Source organism: Gobio gobio (genome assembly GCF_949357685.1).
Source record: "Gobio gobio genome assembly, chromosome: 18".
Lineage (NCBI taxonomy): Eukaryota > Metazoa > Chordata > Actinopteri > Cypriniformes > Gobionidae > Gobio > Gobio gobio.
The window spans coordinates 18578306-18598034 of NC_137111.1; the positions used below are offsets into that span (position 1 = coordinate 18578306).

Genomic DNA, 19729 nt, shown 5'->3' on the forward strand with positions numbered 1-19729 from the left:
AATCGAATTAAGACATGTGGAGTATGCCTGTTTTAGTCGCATTATCTAAGTGCATTGTAGACATGTACACACCTTAATCTAACTATTAACGTCGTGAAGGAGTTTCCGCCGCGTTTTGTGACAGGTAACACACACACACACACACACACACACCAGGCAAGTGCAGAGGGGAGGGCTTTGGGGGCTCCTATCAAATATAAAGTGCCCCTCTAAACAATCATCAATAATATTGTGACAAATAAAACAGAATTTTAATTATAATTAATATAACCGCACGTACAAAACAATGCGCTTAAATTCCCGTTTATCTTTTACGTATCTTTCAGTCTGAAATGTCGTTGCCATGACGTGTTGCTATGGTGCGTGACTGCGTGTCTTGCTCATAGACCGTAAAAACTCTGCTCACTCGGACACGGCCTCCTCTATATTTTTTTTCTTTGTGTTGCAATAATGTTAATTTTAAAAGTAAAATACGATCATTTTGTATCTGTAATCCCAGATTCATATTTGTCTGACTTACAACAGCGGTCGGGAACCTCTAGGCTTGCGAGCCATATGCCATTAAGTGAACGCTTGTGGCTCGATGGCAGAAAAAAAACAATCACGATTTTGAAACCTTTTCATCACATTTTCATCATTTATCAAAACTATTATTCGAAATGTAGGCTGTCAAGAAGGAGGCAAGATGGGCAGTGTCTCTTAAAAAAACCTGAAAGACAATATTTAATATTACAAAAAATAAAACTATATATATATATATATATCATATCATATCATAATATCATAAAAAAAGTATAAAAATCACTCGTTTTTATAAAGTCACACTGTCCAACAGCGACACCCGCAGGTAAAGTTACAGTGGGTTGCCTGAGCCCATTGATTTGAACACACCCACGAAAGTCGCGCTATGATTGGACCCCGGACAGCGTAGCGTGGCATGGGGACGTAATGACGTACCATTAATCAAACTATGTTCTGTAACATGTAAAACGGGAACATGAACGTAATATTCTAAAAGCAACTCATGTAAACACCTTAATCAGATTATTGCCTTATTCAGAGTAAGGTCAATAATTAGATTACTGCTGTCCATGTAAACGTAGTCAGTGAGAAACCTGTAGGAAGCACTCCGACCATTGTACCCGTCTGCTAGCCCTCTTTGTTTCATTATTGAGTGCGTCTGATCAACTTGTGTGAAACACTAATGGAAATGCAAAGGAGGTTGAATGAAATGAGATGGGAAAGGGAGGTGTGTTTGTGAGTTAAAGCTCCTGGCTTTGCGCTTTTGTTTGGAAGAAGCGAGCGAGTGAGCAGTACCTGTACTTCCTCTCTCTCTCTTTAAAATCTGGTGCTCTCATGTTTCAACATGCGGATTTGGGGGAGCGTACAGGCCCCCCTGTATCCATACCCCTGGTGCTGCTCCTCCAGTCATTGAGCCGTGCTATTGGCTGGAGAACTTCCACTAGAGCTGGAGCTGGTGGAGCCACTGTCCTCAAAGATGGAGATTTCAATCTAGACGGCCACAGTCAAGGGTTCAAATTTGCATTATTGAAACATAACAGTGCTGGTACAATAAGTCTAAATACTGTATTAAAGACCCTATTTAATTGCTTGATGACTGTGGCATGAAACAGGGTGGGGCCTAAAGTCATGGGAGCGGAGTGAAAGTTAAGGATAAAAGGAGGAGTAAAGACAGTGAAAGACGAGAGAGGACCAGGCCTGGGACTTTATGTTTTTTGTTTTACTATGTTTATATGCAGCAGTTGTCCATGAGGTAAAGCAGCTTACTTTATTTTTGTTATTTATGTTTATTTTGTCATTAAAGTTATGCTCGTCTTTTGCCGGTTCCCGCCTCCTTCTTGTGAACTTTATTACAATAAGTATTCTTGTTTTTGTGGTATATTTCCATATTTCCTCTTTAAACAGGACATTTTGGTGAATATATCAAAGGGTTCAACCCTTTAAAAAAATAGCCAATAGCAGGTGGTGTCGTATTTATATTTATGGATTTGGGAGATGATTTAATCCAAAGCGACTTACATTGCATTCAAACTATACATTTTAATAGGTCATGTGATTGAATCCATACATAGTGTTTCTTGAACCTTACAGTTTTATACAACATATCTTTTATAAAATGTTATTTTAATGGTTTTATTATTATATCAAGCAATATGTTAATTTTTTTTTATTATATAACTATTTTATAATTAGTTGTCAACACAATTAATTCATGCACACAATACTTTTATAATTTTATTAAACAAAACATATACACTCATGAGTGCAAGATCAATATTCATCAAAATTGTTGGTCTAATTCCCACGAAGGTAATCAAAATGACTACTGTTCAAAGTTGTGAGGTCAATTCGATTTTTAAAGAAATTAACAATTTAAAGTTAAAAAAAGATTTTCATAAATATATTAGACAGCACGGTTACACTTTATTTTACAGTGTGTGTATTTACAGTGTAGTTACCCAGGAAAGTACTAGTAATAACTACATGGGTTAAGGTTAGGTTCAGGGTTAGTACCTAGCTATAACCCAGTTATTGTAATTCTTATAATAAGTACATAGTAAACTACATTGCAAAAAGTATTGGGACACCAAATCATTGAATTCAGGTGTTCCAACCACTTCCATGGCCACAGGTGGATAAAATCAAGTACCTAGGCATGCAGTCTGCTTCTACAAATGTTTTTGTGCGCTCTCAGGAGCTCAGTGAATTCAAGATTGGTACCGTGATAGGTTGCCTCCTGTGCAAATTTACTCACTACTAAATATTCTACAGTCAACTGTTAGTGGTATTATAACAAAGTGGAAACAATTGGGAACAACAGCAACTCAACCACAAAGTGGTAGGCCAAGTAAAATCACAGAGCGGGGTAAGCGCATGCGCAGAATTCGCCAACTTTCAATAGCTACAGACCTCCAAACTTTGTGTGGCCTTCAGATTAGCTCAAGAACAGTGTGTAGATAGCTTCATGGAATGGGTTTCCATGGCTGAGCATCTGTATCCAAGCCTTACATCACCAAGTGCAATGCAAAGCGTCGGATGCAGTGGTGTAAAGCACGCCACCACGGGACTCTAGAGCATTGGAGACGTGTTCTCTGGAGTGACGAATCACGCTTCTCTGAAGCAAGGTCCATAAAGACATGGATGAGTGAGTTTGGTATGGAGGAACTTGACTGGCCTGACCTCAACCCAATAGAACATCTTGTGAATTAGAGTGGAGACTGCGAGCCAGGGCTTCTCGTCCAACATCAGTGCCTACCCTTACAAATGTGCTTCTAGAAGAATTGTCAAAAATTCCCATAAACACACTCCTAAACCTTGTGGAAAGCCTTCCCAGAAGAGTTGAAGCTGTGCTGCAAAGGATGGGCCAACTCCATATTAAACCCATACGGATTAAGAATGGGATGTCATTAAAGTCCATGTGCATGTAAAGGCAAGCGTCCCAAAACTTTTGGCAATATAGTGTATGTACTGTATGTGAAACAGGACTGTAAAAATAAAGCAAAATTGATTATAATAAGATCGATAATATGTTTTTACAGTTATTTGTACAAATAAACGTACACTCTAAAACATGCTGGGTTAAAAACAACCCAAGTTGGGTTGAAAATGGACAAACCCAGCGGTTGGGTTGTTTTAACTCAGCAATTGGGTTGTTTTAGACAAACATTTAACCCAACCGCTGGGTTAAAACAACCCAATTGCTGGGTCTGTCCATTTTCAACCCAACTTGGGTTGTTTTTAACCCAGCATTTTTTAGAGTGTATCCTTGGTGAGCATAAGACACTTCTTTCATAAGCATTTAAACAATCTTACTGACTCTTTACAAAAATTCTAACGGTAGTGTAGTTCAAATAAATGTTGATTTTGTAAAGTGCACATATCCTCAAAGCTTACAGACATGCACGAAATGCCACAAGACTCCAATCTGGATCCTAAAATGGATTTAGATGAGAGTTGGACAGCTGTTAAATGCATTCCCTCTCCACAAGAAAGTTAGACTTAATCAGATGTTGAGAATATGCAATATTTTGCAAACGTGGTAGCATAGCAATAATGGAATTTAACCCATCAACTGTTTCATTTAATTTAACTTGAAAACGTCTTTCCTGTGAGCTAAACCAAAGCTCTGTGATGATTTACTGGTGGTCAGTGTGGTAGGAACTGAATGGCAGCTATTGTTTGCCCATTGCTCCTAAGGTGACAGCTGGTTGGAATCCGCAGGGCTGTGAGCTGATGACGGGCTGCCAAAGCCAGACGGGCCTGCAGTCAGCGGGACGGAGGAGGGACAGGATTGCCAAGCTAGCTTGATGGTCTACTGGATAGATTTCCCAAAAGGAATCACCCAAAATTAAAGGATCCAAAGAATAATATGTTCCTGGATGATCTTTTGAGGGTGCATTTATTGTCATACCTCAACAATACTGACATATATTAGACCTAGCGAGAGAGGAAACACACCCAGATCTCTCTACAGCAGGGTTTCCTAAAGTGTGGGCGCTAATTTCTTTTTATACATATTCTGAAAAAAGAAAAACAAAGTTTAAACCAAAATAATAATCAGAAAGGGAATGGGTTGCCAAGGAAACTAGTGGGCTATTGGGGTACATGCTGTGTGTTGAGCCTGATATCTTCAAACTGACAAGTATTCAGCCATGCTTCAAAAGGCTTGACAGGAGCAATGCAGCAACATCTCATTAGGTTAGTTGCTTAGAAACAATTAGTTCACACTTACCCAACAAACAGCAACATTTCAAACACTCCCAAGATGCCTGTTGGATTTATACAATTGAGAAACAGGTTTTACATGCTGATCTGTTGTAATTTGGTGTTTGATGAAGAACTAGTCCCAAAACTTGTACACTAGTCCCAAGGGTGAATTTATAAGTAAAACGTCTCGGTTAGGTATGTAACCCTCGTTCCCTGAAGGAGGGAACGGAGACGTACGTCGGAACTGACCGACGAATTGGGATCTGTCTTCAGAGACCAGTCTACTTCGAGTGTATTAGAAACGAGCCAATTGTATTGGCATGCGGTCCACGCACCGCCCCGCACCGCGGGTATAAACACGGAAGTGGAGTACCGCATATTGCTTTTCTTCAGGGAACGAGGGTTACATTCGTAACCGAGACGTTCCCTTTCAGTCGGTCACGTTCGACGTACGTCGGAACTGACCGACGAATTGGGATCCCTACCAACACGCCAGAGATGCTGGCCCTTCCAGCGCCCTGCCTGAGCTCACTGGACCACTCCTATGTTGGAGTGGGAGTCAGGACTCCCGGCAGGGAAGGTCAGTCACTGCTGTTCCTGCAAGACCCACTCTGCGTGACTACTGGATAACGCTGGGAAGAGTGCCAGTCTCAGGGAGATGGAACGCTGCGGAGCCACGTCCTCCAAGGGAGGAGAGGTGGAATACTCATAAGGACTAACCTATCAGGGTAGTGCAACATATGGCAGTCTCTGGGGTGGATCCAACCTGGTCCCAGGGGGGAAAGAACACACCCAGAGACGACAGAGCGGGGCTCTGTCAAGGGAAAGACACGGGGCTAGCCGAGTAGGGTAGCAGGTACCGTGGAAATACACATATGGGGTCGCCGTGAGGGGACCAACACATATGGAACCCAGCCTACACACACGTTCCACAAGCATACGGTGCAGGCCTGGCGTCAGACGGCCGCAACGTCTGACACCGAAGGGGTGACGGAGGAGCTCGACAGGGTTCACCATTTCTGGGGAACACAACTGGAGAAGATAAACGCACAAATCCGGCCATAGGCGGGAGTGGCGTAGCAAGCCGACACAGGAACGGGCACTTCACGTCTACCGGCCGTTGGAGGCGAGTACACAGGAAGAAACCAGCTCCACACAGAGGCTATAGAATCTAGCGAACGTGTTAGGTGTCGCCCAGCCCGCAGCTCTACAGATGTCTGTCAGCGAGGCGCCTTGAGCCAGCGCCCAGGAGGAGGCAACACTCCTTGTGGAGTGCGCTCGCAACCCGAACGGGCAAGGCACGTCTTGCGATTGGTACGCTAAAGACGATAGCATCCACTATCCAGTGGGCTAACCTCTGCTTGGAGACAGCCTTTCCCTTCTGCTGCCTCCATAACAGACGAAGAGCTGCTCTGAGGTCCTAAAGCTTTGTGTCCGGTCAACGTAAGCGCGAAGAGCGCGGATGGGACATAACAAAGCCAGGGCTGGGTCTGCCTCCTCCGAGGGCAGCGCTTGCAGGTTCACCACCTGGTCCCGAAAGGGAGTGGTAGGAACCTTGGGCACGTATCCGGGCCGGGGTCTCAGGATGACGTGAGAGTTACCGGGCCCGAATTCTAGGCACGATTCGTTGACCGAAGCGCATGCAGGTCCCCCACCCTCTTGATTGAGGCCAATGCAGTCAGGAGTACCGTCTTCATAGACAGGATTTTTAACTCAACGGACTGCAAAGGCTCAAAAGGAGGGCCCTGAAGTGCTCTGAGCACCAGGGCTAAGTCCCAAGAGGGTAGCGAGATAGAACGAGGAGGATTTAGTCTCCTCGCACCTCTGAGGAACCTGACGATTAAGTCGTGCTTCCCTAAGGATTTACCTTCAACTACATCGTGATACACCGCTATTGCTGCGAAGTACACTTTCAGGGTGGAGGGAGACAGCCTTCGCTCCAACCCATCTTGTAGGAAAGAAAGCACAAAATTAATCAAACACTTCTGGGGGTCTTCTGGTGAGAAGAACACCACTCAACGAACAGGTTCCACTTCAGGGCATAGAGGCGCCTCGTAGAGGGGGCTCTAACTGAAGTGATGGTGTCTACCACTGCCTGTGGCAGGCCACCTAGAACCTCCGCGTCCCGTCCAGGGACCAGACATGGAGTTTCCAGAGGTCTGGACGCAGGTGCCATAGAGTGCCCCCTCACTGAGAAAGAAGGTCCTTCCTCAGGGGAATCGGCCAGGGTGGGGCTGTCGCGAGGAGTGTAAGTTCGGGGAACCAGATCCGGTTGGGCCAGTAGGGCGCAACTAGCAAGACCTGCTCCTTGTCCTCCCTGACCTTGCACAGAGTCTGTGCTAGAAGGCTCACTGGGGGAAACGCATATTTGCGTAGGTCCCGGGGCCAGCTGTGCGCCAGTGCATCTGTGCCGAGGGTACCCCCGTTCAGGGAATAGTACCACTGGCAATGGGACGAATCCGGAGTGGCAAACAGGTCTACCTGTGCGGCTCCGAAAAGGTCCCATATCAGCTGGACGCTCCGGGGGTGGAGTCGCCACTCTCCCGGAAGTGGACACTGACGAGAGAGCTTGTCGGCTGTCTGGTTCAGCACACCTGGGATGTGAATGGCACGAAGCGACCTCAGATGCTTCTGACTCCACAGGAGGAGGTGGCGGGCGAGTCGGAGCATGCGACGGGAGCGCAGACCACCCTGACGGTTGATGTACGCAACGGCCGGAGTGCTGTCCGTGCGGACCAGTACGTGTTTGTGCTGAAGCAGCTTCTTGAAGCGACTTAGTGCAAGACGTACTGCCATTAACTCCAGGCAATTGATATGCCAATGCAGCTGAGGCCCCATCCACAGACCCGAGACTGCATGCCCGTTGTACGTGGCCCCCCAACCCGTGGCTGAGGCATCTGTGAATACCACAACATGCCTGGACACCTGTCTTAAGGGCACTCCGGCCCGTAAGAACGAGGGGTCGGACCAAGGGTTGAAGGTTTGGCGACAGTACGGGGTAACTGGGACCCGATACTTGCAGCTCTGCCACGCCCACCTCGGGACTCGGTCGTGTAGCCAGCACTGAAGCGGTCTCATATGAAGCAATCCGAGCTGCGTTACCGCGGCTGCAGATGCCATATGCCCCAGGAGCCTCTGAAAGAAAATCAGTGGGACCGCCGTCCTGCTCTTGAATGTATTCAAGCAGTTCAACACTGACTGGACTCGCGCAGTCCAATTGACCGAATCCAGCTCCATGCCGAGATAAGAGATCCTCTGCGTGGGACAGAGTTTGCTCTTCTCTCGGTTGACCCGAAGGCCCAACAGGCTGAGGTGACGGAGCACCAGGTCCCTGTGTTCGCACAACTGCTCCCGAGACTGGGCGAGTATAAGCCAGTCGTCGAGATAGTTGAGAATGCGAACGCCGCGTTCTCGGAGTGGAACAATGGCTGCCTCCACGACTTTCGTAAAGATGCGGGGCGACAGGGACAGCCCGAAGGGCAAGACTTTGTACTGATATGCCTTCCCCTCGAACGCAAAGCATAAGAACGGTCTGTGTCGAGGGAGAATAGAGACATGAAAGTACGCGTTCTTCAGGTCAATCGCTGCAAACCAATCTTGGGGACGGATGCATTCGAAAATGCATTTCTGCGTTAACATTCTGAACGGAAGCTTGTGCAGGGCCCGTTTCAGAACACGCAGGTCCAAGATTGGCCGTAGAACCCCGACTTCATATCGGCTGGAGGAACCGGCTCGACTGCGTCCTTCGCCAGTAGGACATCGATCTCTGACCGCAAGACATGGGCATCACTGCTCCGCACAGAGGTGAAGAGGATGCCCTTGTGCTTGGGAGGCCGGTACGCGAACTGAGTCGCGTAGCCGAGTCTGATAGTACGGATGAGCCAGCAAGACGTCTGGGGGCTCTCTTAGCCAGGCCCCCAGAAGCCGTGCAAGCGGGACCAATGGCACCACAGACGTACCCGGGGTGGGGCAGCGAGGTGGAACGCTCAGACCCAACCCGGACGGCCCGGAGGCGACCCGGAGTGGGTCTGATCGTTCCAGGGTGGGGCAGTGTGTGGGAGAGAAGGCCCGGGGGCGTCCTCTAGCCTCACACCGCCCCCTGGCGAAGAAGAGAGGGGAAGCCAGGAGTGGCAGGGCCCGGGGGCGTCGCACACAGCCGGCTTGAGCCTCTCTGGGCCCAGGGACAAAGGAAACTCCTCTGAGAACGTGGGTACCGCTGGACTCCGGAGAGACGGAGGACAGGTTGGGCGCCTCCCTTGCGCCCGGCCACCTGCTGCCTGGGTGGAGGCTGCTGCTTGGCTTAGCAGGGGCGGAGGCGGACGCAGGGAGACACCCTCGGCGACAAGCAGATGGAGGTGCTGCGGACGACGACTGGGTGGAGGCAGCAGCTGGTCGTCGTGGCAGGAAGTTTTTTTTATTTTTTTTTATTATTTTTTACCTCCACCTGCTTCTGGGCCACCAAGAACAGCTGGGCACAGTTCTCGATGACATCGCCGAAGAGGCCAGCCTGACAGACAGGGGCGTTGAGGAACCGAACTTTGTCTGGCTCACGCATATCTGCCAGGTTAGCCCCAGCTTTCTGGACCACTAGTGTGGACATCGCCTGACCCAGGGAGCGTGCAGTGACTTCCGTCACCCGGAGGGCGAGGTCCATCACAACACGCAGTTCCTGCATAACCCCTGGGTCGGGACTACCCTCGTGCATGCAGGACAGAGGGCAGTGAGAGAGGGAAAAAACTTAAACATTATGGCCCTTTTGGCGTTCCATATTTTGGCACCAAATAGTTCCACACTGCTAAGTTTTTCCAATGCACATCCGGGCAGCCACCCCAGAAAGCATGGCTGTCAACTCTGAATCTGATTCAGCATGAGCACACTATTATAGTGGGAAACTCAGCATCATCATTTCCAGCGCATAACAGCCCTCTCTCCGATGCAGCAATTGACATCTGTCCTCCGCCAGAGCCCCAAATGAAACGCTAGGTCCCCCCTTTTTTCAAAAAAGGACCAGCAATCCCATCCGTAAGCTACCAGCAGGCATGTGAGACAATGAGCGTGGCCATCCGACTTGATGGCACACGGCCCGCTGAACACTCAAGCCTCCAAGAAAGAGGCCCGGTGAACAACGCGCCGACGTGGTCATGTTCTCATAAGGGAACATGAACCACCCACGAACAAAGTCTCAGCATGCTTGTGATGCGATAGAGGAGTGGGGGCCCACGGGGAATGTACCCGGCGGGGAAGCCCCACTATAATCCTCAGGCCACCAAGACTTATTAGCCAAAGTAGACCTTTTCCGGTGCACCAGAAAAGGAACTAGATCGGGGAATAAGCAATGGGACTCAACCCCGTTTGAGGTATCACAGTCTCGACCGCGCACCAGAGGACCGAGTGACGCGCTGGGTTGCCGTGGCAACCCTCGCTGTCAGCCGGCGCCAGACGGCACACGGCGTGCTGAACGCTCGAGCCCGAACAACGCGCCGACGTGACCACGTTCTCCTGGGAGAACGCGGATCACCCACGAACGCAATCTCACATGTTTATATGCGAGAGAGATTGTGGCCGTCAAATGAGGACAGGAAACAACCGCATCCAGAAACACACGGTTTGAATGACATCTTGAAAAAGACGCAGGGTCAAACCGTGTTGCTCTTTTTAGAAGGAAATGCTCTTTTAGAAGAGCTGAAGCGCTCAGGGAGATGACCGCGGCTCACAGCAGTCCGATTGCAAGCCTGCGTGTGAGCACTCAAGAACGGAAACGCCCAGCCAACCAACACAGGAACAAGTGTATGTTGCAGCGGCCGCTCGCTGACTCGCGCCGTCACACCAGCACCCAGGTAAGAGAGCGATCATCCTCGAGACTCGTTTAAACTCTTCGCAGAAACAGCTTGATACAGCAAACCGTTCGGCTCCGAAGTTAAAAGCAATATGCGGTACTCCACTTCCGTGTTTATACCCGCGGTGCGGGGCGGTGCGTGGACCGCATGCCAATACAATTGGCTCGTTTCTAATACACTCGAAGTAGACTGGTCTCTGAAGACAGATCCCAATTCGTCGGTCAGTTCCGACGTACGTCGAACGTGACCGACTGAAAGGGAACCAGTAATACTGTGAGATTTAAAGTAGCGGTTTTCTATTTTTATATGTTTTATAATGTAATTTGGTTTCATTGGTAATGAAATTTCAGCATCAGTACTGCAGTCTTCACTAGCTATGTTTCCATCCAAAGTTGTGAATTTAACTTACATAAAAAAATTGGAATATCGCATAAAACGCTTGCGAATAAAGCAGTGCTTCCATCCCATGTGTTCAAGAGAACAAAATCGTCACTTCGCGGGAAATTGGCACAACATGCCTGTAATAAAAATGGACTGAAAAGCGACTGTGGCTCTTTTTTTCCTACATCATACATGGCTTGCACCTCAGAGTGCACAGACGAAACGCAATAGATGCCTGGTGTTTGTGAATGCAGTTGTGTGAAAGACTTCTGGGATCATTTTGGGACATTTTGATGACAGACTCATGGCTCAGGCATTTCTGAATGATCCATCCAACATTTAAGATGCTGTGGAATGTGATTGGTCCGCTGGTTAGTCCACTTATCCAATCATATCCTCTGTTGAGGCAGTGTCACATGTTTTTTTGTTGTGCGTTGAGGGATTTATTCGGTAAATGTATTTCCATTGTCGTTTGTGCACATCATCTTATTGGATAAAAAAAAATAGCTGCCTCAATGGAGCGCATTTTTAGAATTTATGCGCATCTTGGTATTTCCATACAGCGTTTTTTTTTTGTGATATCCCAAAATGCACATACAAATAGGTGAATGGAATCAAAGCTAGTGTCACACAATCCTTCAGAAATCATTCTAATATGCTCATTTGGTGCTCAAGAAACATTTTCTGATTTTATCAATGTTGAAAGTAGCTTAACATTTTTGTGGAAAACATTTGTTTTTCATCAGGATACTTTGATAAAGTTGTTAAAATTAAATGCATCCTTTCTGAATAAAATGATGCATTTCCTAAAAAGAAAAAAAAAATATGGTAACACTTAATGTGTTCTTTTCACCTTAGTAATAGCAGTAAATTATGCATAATTACATGCAACTAACCCTCAACTAAGCCCTAATCCTACCCTAACCCTATAGTAAGTGCATGTAGATAATTACTGTTAATAAGTACTTAAATATATAATTACACTATAACAAAGACACCTTAAAATAAAGTGTAACCAAACATTCTTACTTTTGCCTAAATTTTTAAAACTATGTATTCATTTTATTGATCTTTTTATTAATTTATTTTAGCAGAAGGGCTTATGGGGATTTTCACAGCTTTTGTACATATTTTAAGTTAAAATAATGTAAATATTTGAGTTATTATTACATTTCAAGTAATATTTAATTAGGAATAAATAATTAATTACCACATTTGGGTTAAATGTGCAGTGGAAGCATCAGTTTGTTGTGATGCTACAAAACAATTATGGAGATTGCTCCTTTTTTGATATTTTTCTCCTTTGGTTGTATACATTTGAAATGTTATCCCAATAAATCCCACTGACGGATGTTCAGTCTGGCTTGAAATATTAATGACTTCAAACTCCAGCTGTCAAACACTTTAAGTTGTTTGTCTTGACAAACGTTCCTTTTCTGGTTATTCTTTAATCGCACAGACAAAGTGTTTCCATTCAGGTCTGGTCTCTGGCACCTTTTTGGTCTCACACAGTTTCCTAGCTAAAACCATGGAGCTGGAAAATGGAAGGAAATGCCTACAAATAAGGAAGATAAGTTTCCTCTCTGCTTTATATCAACATATTGAAGTGTCACGTCGACTGAGCGGCTGAAGGTGACGTGATATCCATTGTATAGTACGTGACTCTTATGAAAGTGTGACATCCCACTTTGGAAAGAATAGCAGACACACAATCACAACAGTGTTGACTGGCATCCTGCTGTGCCAAACCGAATGTAAACCATATTGCTGCTTTTTTTGGAATATCAGAAGTGAAAGGAAAACATGGCCATGGGAAAGTATCTTAGCTTGACAGCTGAAAGAACAAAGTCATCAAAAATCACAACTAGATCATGCTCAGCTGTTTGTGGAAGTGCCAACACTTCAAAAAAGCATAAGACGGAAAACCATCCCAGACTGTTTGCAAAGGATACCACTCTCATGCCTCTCTCGATGGGGTCTGTGAGGAGCAAACCTCTGGGTGCATAGATCTTCTCATTCTGCTCCAGAATATACATGCTGATCTTTTTCAGTATCTGTAGGGGTTAGAGAAAGGACAGGAGTGAGGAGGACAAACAGAGGAAAAGAAAGGTTATCATAATTCCCTTACTAATTTGTTAAGGCCTGTTCACACCACGGCTGATAACTATAATGACAACAATAAAGACATATTTTTATACGGAGTGCCTATTCACACCAAGTGCAAATAGCGTGCCTTGTTGGCAAGTGTCATTCGTACTAGCTCCGACAAATAATGCCTGGTTGGGCCAAACAAGATAAAAAAACAACACTTGTATTTTAATGTCTTCAGTGGTGCAATCAGTAAAGTGTAAGGCTTAAGGATCTTGGTTTTGACGCGATCGACCCGGGTTTGAATCAGCCTTTTGCAGAGCTCGCTCTTATCTCTTCTCTCATCACAAATCACATCGGAAAGGCATTTACTTTCAAAGAAAATGTTCTAAATGTGGAAATAAAGTGCCTAACGAAACAATAATAATAATAATAGCATTTATTGGGTAGGGTTAGGGGTAGGTGTGGGGAGGGCTTTTATTGTCCCATTAAGGCGGCATCCATTTAATAATTTTAATAAATATAATCAGTTACACTCTATGTTATTATTGCATCCTGATAATGTACAACAATACTGAGGTGCAAATAGTATGTACCTGTCAAAATAAAGTATAAATTGCATTATTATTTACACAAATTGCAAAGAACTACTACTTTTATATGGTGTAAATAGAATATATCACTATTTTCACTTAGTATGCTATTTCACTTAGTAAATAGCATCTACAGATATTTGCACTTTGTGTAAATATCATCTATTGCTAAGAAAATTTACATTTGCAAAAAATGCTTTGCAAAGTTATAAAGTCGAAAGTGCACAATAAATAAAGTTACTGTCTCCCAAAAGCCTATACGAGTGACAGTTCTACGTCACTAGAAAATTAATTTGCATAATGCCCACCTACTGTATAAACAACTTGACCAGCCCTCAAACATGTAAATTCACTGACGACTGCTTCTCAAATCTCTGAGTTCAATGCGGGATTCCCAAAACGCTTGCTCTTGAGAGATGGGTCAGTACTCGGTTTATTTGGACCAGCTTGCTCCTCAGAATCACAACCAAGTATGATTCATTATTGACGTATATATTGTCTACCGGGTGTTCAAAATATGTAGTTTTGTGTTTTATGTTGTGTAAGTTAACAGCTAACTCACTTATTACTGTCTTACAGAAATACTTCTGCTAATCAGCTGTGGGCCACTATTACCAAAAACTGTGTCTATTAATGCAGATTGTCTGTCGTTCCTACTACTTTGAGTAAAGATAAAGGATTGAGCAAGATTTCTTTTGCAAACTTTAATGTTACATCAGTCATTCATGTTAGTGCTCGGCTAACGTATGCACCACTATTGATACAGTTCCCGCATGTGCACCGCAATAAATTAGAAATAGCAATGGAAGATCGAGTTGAATAACTAGTTCTTCCAATATTTAATCATCAGACTCGCACTCGGATTGAAATGGTAAAATCAACGTCATCGTTACTGTCTTTACAGTGTGTATAATCACCAAGCTTTAGGAAGCCTCCGGAGCTAAGGTTCAGTTATGGAAACAGCTGAAACACGCTGTAAGCTGTAAACCAATCACAACAGACTGGCCAATCAGAGCTCGCGGGAAGGAAGGATTTAGATTCATCCAATTCACCCAGTCTGTCAGTAACGCTCTGCTTTGTTCCTGTCTCTATGAAGTCTTCTGAAAAGCGCAGTGTGCTCCGATTGGACAGCTGGACTAGTGTGTTGTGATCTGTCAACCCCTTTTCAGAGTTTGTTTCAGAGAAATCAATCCCCTTACCTGCCACAACCAATTTTCAACATACTACTACTAACTAACGCAATTCAACCAGGCCTCACCCTCTTTTTTGATTTTTCATGCCTGTGGGAATTATTGAAATAAGGAATATTGTGATGTGTTCAATCATTATAAAGCTATATGGTCAGCTGGTTAGTCCAGTTATTCAATCACATCCTCTGATGAGGCAAAGGCACATGAGATTTTTTGTTGCGCATCGAGGGATTTATTCGGTAAATGCATTTCCATCGTAGTTTATGCGCATGTATTTTTTATGCAATATCCCAAAATGTGCATACGAATATTTGGATGGAAACATATAGCTAGTGTCACACAATCCTTCAGAAACATTCTAATATGCTGATTTGGCGACCAATAATTAGTTTTTTGCCAACATTTCTTATTATTATCAATGTTGAAAGCAGTTGTGCTGCTTAATATTAACGCTACTATTATTATATTGTATAATGTCAGGGCCATTTATGCATCAAAAGCATCTAACAGTAGCTTATTTAGATTACTCAAGTTTATTTGTTTGACTTTTCAAGTGAGCATTGCAAAGGCTGTCTGTGTTTCTCTACCCCAGTGGGGTGCAACTGTGCATCTCTTTGCTTCGCTTTGCTTTCCACTCTACAGAACCGGCCATGAAAAGGGACGAGATGTTTGTAATAAGGAAAGAAAACAGATCTGTTCTGAATTCAGTGGCCATGAACACACTTCAGGATGAGCAATGACTCACAGGAGTAAATCCAACACATGCTGCTAATATGCTACTTGGCGCTGCACAAGGTGAAATATGTTTTTCCAGAACAAAGTGTACAAGTACACATTTATCCAAAAAATTACATTCATTTATCATGATGAAAATTCCACGTAAATATGGAGGGAGGTCAAAAAGCCTGAGACCACCAGTGGAAATCTCTTTTCATTACAACTTATATCAGCATAATAAATTGAGTGGAAAGTTAAGTTGAAAAATTAACATGAATATCTCAGTGTCTGGGATTGTTGACCTTTAGCTTTAAATGGCAGTAGCACTCACGCTGCATGAGCTTGCATTTACATTTATTCATTTAGCAGACTTTTTTATGCAAAGCAACTTACATTGCATTTGCTTATTTCATTAGTGACTTAGACATTTTACAAAATCCAAAATTTTTATTATACTATTATAACTTGAAAAATCATTAAAATAAACATTTAAAAAATATTGAAACCTTTTATTTAAAGATTTAAATGAAATTTTCAGTATTGTCTCAAATGCTTATATATATTAATATTAAACCCTACATTATGGAGACAAAATGTCCCTGCAAAGATAGCAATATCCGAAATTCTTGACATTTTTTGGCCCCCATGAGGAAAACAGCTTATAAATCACACTGTGATATTTTTTTGAAAATTAAAAATGCAGAAAGTTTTCTGTGATGATTAGAGCAAGTGTAATATACAGTTTGTATAGTATTAAAATCATTATGTCTATGGGAAGTCCCCATAGACATAAAGTTCCTGTGTGTGCATGTGTTTGTGTGTATTGAAAACAGTTTTTGCTGTAATATTTTTGTGAAAATTTGTTTTTTTACGTTTTTTTCATGATTCTTTGATGAATAGAAAGTTCAAATGAACAGAGTTTGAAATAAAAATATGTTGTATCTTTACTGTCACTTTTGATTCATTTAATGCATCCTTGTTAAATAAAAGTATAATTTTTTTTATCTTACAATCCCATGAATAACTTGCATTTTAACATATATTACATTAGAAATTATTTATTTAAAATTTTAACTTACATTTTTCCAACATTAGGGTTTTTATTGTATTTTTATCAAATAAATGTCTTAGCACTGCTTTCAAAAAAATAAAAAAATAAATAAAAATGTTTGACCAGTAGTGTATATAAACACACATTATTAAACTTTATTATTGATTTGTTTTGACTTTACAGTAAAAATGTGAAATGTACTCTTTAAAATTTACAAATTGTGTCCCACAGGTTGAAAACTGCTGCTTCTGTACAGAACGAAAGGTCATTCTGTAATTTACGGTCTTGAGCCTTGACGTGTGACAGTGCAGCACGCTCTAAATCTTTGTCTCTGCTGCCCTGACTTGTGTGTGCAATCACTCGTCTTTGATGAGGAAGATGCTATCATGCTAGCCCGGGGCATGAGGGAACTCATCCGTGTCCACTCATGTGTGGCCTCCTGTCAGCTGGAGCAACAAACAAAAGTGCTCATGGGAGGGTGCAGTTTATCAGAGTTTGCCATTAAGGTGGGCATTTTGATAGGCTGGAGTTTACAAATAACTCTCTGGAAAAGCCTGATGCGACCTCGGAGTTGCATAATGTGGGTTAGAACGACGTCACTTTTCAAACATGTTAAAGCATGAAGATGAATATGGTATGAGGGAGAGAGAGATAGCAGGGACTTTACATCCGCTCTATCTCAGTGCAGGTGATGCACACCTGTGTGCAGTAATTAGCTGCCCTTTGGAAGTATATGTAGCACTGAATGTCATGTTATGATTCGGCCGGGCATGCCCATTGGTGGACAGGTGCTCACCACAGTGGAACTATTGTCTAAGTAGGGCATATCCACGCACATCAAACCTTATCTCGACTTCGTTTGACTACTATTCAAAGAAAGTGATTTCCATCTGCCACTGCGAACGTGTGTGGTCAGATTCAAATGGGCTGGCACATCAAAATGTTCAAACTTTCTAATGTTTTGATTCTTTGTGAATCCTTGGATGACCGGGCCTGAATGCTCTTCTTTGATCTTCAAAGGCGTCCATGGGTTGGAGTTGTTCTCAATCTTACATCTCAGAATTGGCATCTTGCTGAATGTTGAGTGTATTGTAAATGAAACAAGAGAAGACTTTATCTCGATACCTTTTCATAGCGTGTCTCCATGCACAGGAAGATGATGTAGGCCGTAGCACAAGCCAGGCAGCCTTCCAGGTAGGACTGACCGCCAATCTTTTCAGCCTCTGCATAATAGCAGTTGAGCGTCTTCACCGTTTCTTCAAACAGGCTCCTCTCGATCTGTACACAACAGTCAGTTCAAACCAATGAGGTTTTCAAAAAAAACTTTTATGAAGACAAAAATGATTCCCAGGGAATGGATTAACTGATAAAATGTATTGGTAACACTTTACAATAAGGTTTCATTAGTTAACATGAACTAATAATGAACTGCACTTTTACAGCATTTATTAATCTTTGTTATTGTTATTTTCAACATTTACTAATACATTATCAAAAGTTGTATTTGTTAACATTAGTTAATGCACTGTGAAACGCCTCGGTTACGACTGTAACCTTGGTTCCCTGAAGAGGGAACGAGCGTTGCATCGAATGACACTATGGGGAACGCTTGCGTGATGAAGTCATGAAGCACATGTGAAATCAGTCCAATAGTGTGAGGGAACGTCAGAGGCGGATGACGTCATGAACCAGGAAGTATAAAGCCTGCCAAAACAAAGCCGCGCTAGCTTCGAAGTCTGAAGTAGTCGCTTTGACAGGCATGTAGGAGAAATGGCAGGACGATGCAATGCTTGTTCCCTCTTCAGGGAACCGAGGTTACAGTCGTAACAGAGCCGTTCCCTTTCAAGGGAACTCCCGTTGCATCGAATGACGCTATGGGGAACGTTAATACCAACGCCACCATAGTGAGACGTGCCTGTCCAGTGTGAAAAAGCAGCACTAGGACGACAAAACCCCAGACCCTGGTGTAGAGTCCAAGTCCAAAGAGTAGAACCTGACGAATGTATGCGGTGAGGACCAACTCCCCGCATCACAAACGTCCTGCAGAGCCACTCCTGAAATCCTTCCTCGACAGGATGTCTGCTCCTATATTCTGGGCCCCAGGGATATAAGCCGCTCTGAGGGAGAAGAACTTCCCCTGAGACCACAGGAGGGTCTGGCGTGCCAACTTGCATAGCGGACGTGAACGCAGACCCCCCTGGTGATTTATATAGGCGACCACCAATGTGTTGTCCATGCGAACTAGCAAATGCTGGCCCCTGAGGTCTGTGAGGAAATTCTTGAGGGCAAAAACACTGCCAACATCTCCAGGCGAGTGTTGTGCCACGAGAGATGGTTGTCTCTCCACAGACCCTGAGTTGAGCGACCCTCCAGGACTGCTCCCCAGCCCGTGAGAGAGGCATCTGTCGTTAGCATCTTGCGACGACCAGAAGCTCCCAACACGGGACCCTGGGACAGGAACCAAGGTTTTTTCCACATAACCAGGGCACGTAAGCAACGCCGCGTGACCCTGATCATGCGAAAGGGGTTGCCCCATAGGGGAAAACCCTTTGGTTCTGAGCCACCACTGTAGTGGTCTCATGTACAGCAGTCCAAAAGGTATCACGTTGGATGCTGCTGCCATCAGACCCAGTATTCTTTGAAACTGTTTTACAGTGAGTGACTGGCCTAGTTTTACTCTCTTTACTGCTGACAGTATAGACTATACCCGTGCCCATACCACGCCTAGAAAAGTGGTCCTCTGAAGTGGAGAAAGCACACTCTTTTTGGCGTTCAGCCGTAACCCCAACTCCTTCATGTGAGTGAGAATGACATCTCGATGCCGAACCGCTACCTGATGCGAATGAGCTAGAATCAACCAATCGTCGATGTAATTCATAATGCGAATCCCCTACAGATGCATAGGCGCCAGGGCTGCATCTACGCATTTCGTGAAAGTGCGGGGTGAAAGTGCTAGACAGAATGGAAGAACTCTGTATTGGTATGTTTTCCCCCCGAAAGCAAACCTCAGAAACTTCCTGTGATATGGAAGGATGGAAATGTGGAAATATGCGTCCTTGAGATCTATCGTGACAAACCAGTCCTCGGACCTGATCTGTGGCAAGATTTGTCTCAAGGTTAACATCTTGAACTTGAGTTGCATGA

At 44.2% G+C, this 19729-nt stretch overlaps 1 protein-coding gene across 1 annotated transcript in view; it reads right to left on the minus strand.

The window, feature by feature from the left end:
• Positions 1-1428: 1428 nt before the first annotated feature.
• The window catches only part of golga7bb (golgin A7 family, member Bb), a gene marked incomplete at both ends in the record, with an annotated part of 50388 nt that continues 32087 nt past the window's right edge, over positions 1429-19729 (minus strand). Inside the window, 3 exon segments of the mRNA XM_079842242.1 lie at positions 1429-1512; positions 12899-13000; positions 17711-17863. Of these exon segments, the coding sequence (XP_079698368.1) occupies positions 1429-1512; positions 12899-13000; positions 17711-17863 (339 nt within the window).